Source organism: Colletotrichum gloeosporioides (genome assembly GCF_011800055.1).
Source record: "Colletotrichum gloeosporioides strain Lc1 chromosome Unknown consensus_103, whole genome shotgun sequence".
Taxonomy (NCBI): domain Eukaryota; kingdom Fungi; phylum Ascomycota; class Sordariomycetes; order Glomerellales; family Glomerellaceae; genus Colletotrichum; species Colletotrichum gloeosporioides.
The window spans coordinates 16,384-22,367 of NW_025544748.1; the positions used below are offsets into that span (position 1 = coordinate 16,384).

Genomic DNA, 5,984 nt, shown 5'->3' on the forward strand with positions numbered 1-5,984 from the left:
ATAGCTACTACACCTCAAATAGTATATATTTATTTTTTATAGGATCGCATTAATTACTATATAGGGCTAGATAAGTATATATAATACGGCTTTTTAGTTTTTCCGGCCGCGCCACACCCCCCTAGCTACTTTTTAGATACCCTAGTGTACACAAATCCGGGCATTTTTGGAGGGGAAGCAGGAAGCGGCGACCCGTCAACCGGAGAGGGGTTCCTGCCAACTGCTGTCTCTCATTTTTCCTTTTTTTTCCTTTTGCCTCTGATTTGGCAGGCACACTGCAGTCAGCCAGGCAGTGGACGGCCGGTGACGGTGACATTGTGGAACGTTGCCTCTCTCCAAACGGGAAAGTGGTCACCGCCTTCCTTTCGCTTTCAGCCCCCTTCCTTCCCTCCACTGTTTCTGCGCCAGAGACAGAGATTCAGGCGGGAAGGTGAGACCGGCACTGGCTGGCTAGCAAGAGGCAATTACCTAATCCGTCCCCGCCAGCTGCAAGCCCGTTCCACGCACTTTCCCTACACCTATCCCACGGAGTGAAAGGTTAGTGCGGTTCTTGCGGGGCTTGGCTATATGGATGGCCCCGCAAGTAGTACGCTAACCTTTCACTCCGTGGGATAGGTGTAGAGCACCTCCGGTCGCTACGTCACCGACGCCCCTTCCGCCTGAGACAATGCGACCAGTGGCGGGATGAAGGAGCCAACAGGCCCATTGCTGACTTTTTGCTCCTTCCTCTCGCATTCCGCCCGGAGACCGGACGCAGCCAGGCAGGAAGGATACCGTCGGGTGCACCTAATTTTCCAGGTTGTGTGACTGCTCATTTGCATTCAACCTCCCGGGATTGGCTGCCCTCTTTTTCAATTCCAATGATGCTCTCTCTCTTCTCGTATTGCTGCTGCGTATTCGCTCCCCCTCCGTATCTCCTCAACGGCCGTGATGAACTCTAGCTGTCATCGCCCAGTCATCCCAACGTCCGTCGCAACGTTCCGCCACCTCTGCCTGTCACCAAGCGATCCCCGTTGTCAATCATGAGACACCCCAAGAAGCCCCCGAGGCGTCGTCCAATGCCTGCCAAGAAGCCCCCCGTCTGCACCTCCAAATCTTGCTCCAAGATTAGCGCATCGCGACCAACCTTGCCCGGGTCTCCCGTGTCACCCGTGTCGGATTTCCACCGATAAGCTGTGATATCGTCCCGAGTTATTTTCACTCCTTCTGGAACCTCCATGCGAGACCCCAGTCGCTACTGCGACAGGGGCTCCCGCGATCCGACCCTTATTGATCCATTTATGCTGACATAAGGGGAGCCCTATCGTCGACCTCATTGTGTGAGGACACCGACAAGCCTTCATCGCCGGAGACCGAGGTACGATCGATGTGTCCTTCCTATTCCATATATCAATCGCCTCGGGCCACATTCTCTCTTTGTCCATAAGGTTGAACCCAAAATCTCACTTTCGCTGATCCCGTGAAGCGGATCTTCACCACATGGGTTGCCAAACCCGCTCCACAAATGATCTTGGTCTCGAGCTTTTCAGACTCAGATCATTATCTTGAATTTTGAGTTAGACGCAACTTAAGTGCTGTCTAGATGAGCAATGACTATGCAGCATACGCATGTACCTCTGCTGTGCCATTGCATTACAGCATAAATATTCTCTAGTTTTCCTAATTCCTTCCTAGCGTTGCTGATTCACAAGATTCGCAAATCGCGAGAAGAAAGTGTCAACCTTCTTTCCCAAGTTCGAAGCCCGTACGCCTCGAACTGTCATCTACTAGCACATGATGGGATAAATTATTTGATGTATGATCAGTGTTGTCTTTATTATGAATACTGTCGTTTTCATACATAACTTCGTCTTCCCAATCACAATTGCTTTGTCCCATTATCACTGACTGTCTGAATAGCGAAACACCTTCTTGCATGCGGAAGCCCCCGTGGAAACGACCCTGGCTTGTAGCTCCACATATGGGGGAATTCTCGCTGGGTCTCTCTACGCCAAGATATCCATGTCGCCCTTCCAGGCCTGCCTCCTGTGCAATTGAGTGTGACTTGTCAAATTTCGGGGTATTCCTTCCTCTTGACCTCTTCCAATTCTTCCTTCGGTGATGCATCGAAGTACAGACGGACCGCTCCGCCCTGGACGTGCAGTAGCTTACAACATGATCCTTTGCGAAAGATAATTGGAGTAAAAATACGCATCCCGTCGGCTAAGTAATTATCTACACTGCAACCGTGGAAACTACGAAGTTTATCACCAGGACTTGCCTGTTGTGTGTAAAGCTGTGGTCGAAATGTCGCGGCCTCGGACAACAGACCATTATGACGGAGAGAATTCCGCACAAACTTTGAGCTTGGGATGGGTTGCGGAGTTGACGATGTGTCCACGCTGGCGCCACCATCTGACGAGCTGTGCTCATGTTGCCCTACATTGGGAATGTCCTCAGAAGGATAAATAGATGCAGTTCCGTCTGCTGCTATGTCCCGGTTGTTGGAAAGCACACTACCTCACTATCTCAATCACAACAATCGCAATTTCAAAATGGTTCCTACCTTCAACACGTTCCTCGTCGCGGTTTCGACTGCTTCCACCGTCCTCTCAGCTGCCGTCATGAGTCCCATTGCGCAGCGTGACACCGGGGCTGGCCTTGACTATGATCCCTCCGTTATTGGCACTCCCGCCTGGGATGCTTTCCAGGCTGCGGACGTTCTCTCTGAGATCGACGCTGATACTGGCGCGACCAACGTTTACGTCCTTCAATGCGTTGACGCGGTAAGACTTAGACTAGCTGGTTTACGGCTTTTGGCACTGGCTCACATCTTCGCGCAGGGCTTCAAGGGGAATTGTCTCGTGTTCGGCTCACCTGTGGGCAAATGCTGTGAGTATCATACTTTAACGTTGGAGTACAGCACGCTAAGCTTAGGTTTACAGTCACCTACACCAGCTTCTCGGCTTCGATCGACAAGACCTATGAAGACCATGTTACTTCGCTGTCTACTAACACGGGCGGAAAGTGTCACTTCTACAAGTACGTAAAACCAGTCCCATGTCGCGCTCCGAAGGGTTATCAGCCCATGGATACTGACATCCAGACCAACAGGAACCATGCGTGCAACGCTGGTGGCCATGACCCTGGGTTCGAGTCCGCTTATGACTTGGACTTGTCTGTTGACCACGCTGAGTACAACAACGCTATTAGTTCTTGGAAGTGTTGACCTTGCTGGTCATGCGCCAAAGTCCACATGCTTTGATAATGGCGTAAGACTCTAGGGGCTGTGCAACAGATGTAGGGAAGAGAAGGGGGGGCGGGGTTGGCTCAGTCATACAACGGTGCAAAGTGGGAGATTGATGGCAGCCATGTGAATGGGGACAAAAGGTGAAAGACTAGGAGCTTGTCTACTCATGTCCGTCAGCCAAACACGCATCATAGAAACCTAAAGACAGAAACAAATAAATTCCCTAGTCCTGAAGAAGAGCCACACAGAGGAGACAGTCGGATCATGCACGTATACACCAACACGTTTCAAGACCAATACCTTTATCCGTGTCTGGACTTAATGAGATCAGCAGCCTTCTCGCCGATCATGTACGCAGTGCTCTGAGTGTGAGCCCCAACGAGCAGTGGAATGATGCTGGTGTCAGCGATGCTGAGGTGACTGGTGCCGTAGACCTTGAGGTTGGAGTCGACAACACCACCTAGGTGAAGGGGCATCATCGAGGCGGTACCACAGCTGTGGCCGTTGGAAGCGTTCAGGTTTTCCTCGTCCACCAGCCACTTCTTCACCTCGGAGTCAGACGCGCGGTCCTTGCCGGGGACGAGCTCGACAGGGCCGAGGGCGGACAGGGTCTTGGAGGTGGCGAAGTGGTTGCGAATGTACTGCTGCATGCGAACGTGGATCTCGAGGTCGATAGGGTTGGACAGCAGGCGGTAGTCAAATATTGGGTCTCCGAAGGGGTCCTTGGGGTTGATATTGACAGAACCACGGGAGAAGGGCTTGAGAAGGATGGAAGTTCCACGAGGAGAGCCCTGGAAAGGATGCTCGAAGATGGCGGACTTGTCCGAGAGGAAAGACTTTAGGAGAACCTTATGCTGGAGAACGTAACCGGCAATTAGGGTAGGGTCAAGATTATCTGGAAGATAGTACTTGTGTGCGGCCTGAAGACCGAGTTGAAGGCTGAGATTGGCAAAGTGGCTGCCAGTGAAGCTGCGGGCAGGGAGCAAAAGGCCACCAGAAATGGTTGGCGAGGTAAAAGGACCAGTGTTGTAGGCCTTGTACTCGGCGAGTGCTTCGGCGCGAAAAGTCGCGTTTGTATGGATGGTAGTAGGCGTCGGCCACACATCCTTCGTGAAGTTGTACGAACTGAAAGTGTGGGAGTGGTCCTGCAGGTTCCATCCGACGCCAGGGAGATCGATCAGAGACTTGATACCGGCGTCCTCTACGATCTTCTTTGGGCCAATACCAGAGAGCTGGAGGATGATAGGCGTGCGGGTAGCTGAGGCAGAGAGAATAATCTCCCTTTTGGCCTTGACGTCGAAGGTGGCGCCGTCGCCGAAACGAGGCTTGACTTGAACACCGACAGCCTTCTGGGTCTGATCCTGCTTTTCAAAGTTGACCTTGAGACCACGGTGTAGAGGTAGCAGGTGGTAGTTCTGACGAGGTTGGACGTATTGGTAGTGCCCGAGACCACTGAAGCTGCGGTTGTAGGCCCTGCTGGGGTCGTATGAAGAGGGAATCCAGATCAAGCCGTAGGCATTACCATTACCGTGCTCCTTCTGCACCACGATGCCATCGCGCTCAGACCACGCCTTCCATTCGTATTTCTGTCCCGGGTACTGGTATCCTGGCATGCTCATGTAGATGGGTGTTGTGTTGCCATAGGCCGATAGGTCAAATGTCATGCCATAATCATCCTGGATATCTTGAGGAGGGGGATTGAAAGAGTGGCTCTTCTTGTAGTATGGGAAGACGCTTTCCCAATGCCATCCTGGGTTACCCAGCAGAGACCAGTTGTCATGATCCTCTTTGCTCCCGCGGAAGAAAATTTGACCATTGACAGCAGAACCGCCGCCGACCACAGCGCCGTTGGGAACGGGGAAGACGCGGTTGTTGGCGTTAGCTTGTGGCACGCTGGTCAGATTGTAGAGAAACTCAGCGGCGGGGGTGTTGAACGGCGGCATGAAGGAGTCATCAACGGCAATGCGTCCATATTCGATGACCAGTACGGTTTCTGTTTCGGTCAGAACTACGTCGACCGACATTCGCTTGAAGACGCACTCTTGGGATCCTCCGAGAGGCGGTCAGCCACGGTCAACCCTGCTGTTCCTCCGCCAACTGATGAATGTTAGCCCAGGCATTGCAAGCGGTAGTGAGGTGAGGAACTGACCAATGATGAAGTCATACTCGGGCAGTAGGTCCTTGCCGTCGCGCTTGATGACGGCCGATCGGTAAGAAGCGGGGAAAGCCTGACCAACGGCTAAGAGTCCCCATAGACAGAGCAAGGTTCGCGGCATTGTGAGTAAACGACAAAGTAGCTCTCAATAAATGCGTACACCGGCCGTGACGATGGGGTACCACAGCCATTATCTAAACATGTTCTGACAGACTGCCAACCCCGCCTTTGCCTTGTAGCCAAGCTCAGGGCCTTTCGCCTGCCTAATCCGTCAATTCGCCAAAGCTTCCGATTGTCGGGATCGCTTCTAGCATATCGACCATAAGCACTTTCATACTATCGCACAGCTTGGTAAGATCTGCATCCGGGCGGCACAGGCCTATCAACAGAACAGTCTAGGCCGCCGACCCTTCGGTGTGACGCGGGTCGCCCTGCTACCTTGATAATCAGCCAGGGGGAATGGCGCCATTGCCACTTAACACCTGTTCTGGACGTTCTCGAAATGGAATAGCTGAATGGCCGTCAAATTCAGAAAGGAATCACCATCGAGAGACAGATAGCGCTTTTTGGAATTACGGCAAAGGAACTCGAGCATTGAAA

At 52.4% G+C, this 5,984-nt stretch overlaps 1 protein-coding gene across 1 annotated transcript; it reads right to left on the reverse strand.

Moving 5' to 3' along the window:
• Window positions 1-3,531: 3,531 nt before the first annotated feature.
• Window positions 3,532-5,505, reverse strand: GCG54_00003847 (Dehydrogenase xptC; the record flags this gene model as incomplete). The annotated part of the gene is made up of 3 exons (XM_045403908.1): window positions 3,532-5,222; window positions 5,270-5,326; window positions 5,379-5,505. 3 exons carry the CDS (start codon window positions 5,503-5,505, stop codon window positions 3,532-3,534), a joined length of 1,875 nt encoding a protein of 624 aa, XP_045257108.1.
• Between the last annotated feature and the right edge of the window lie 479 nt (window positions 5,506-5,984).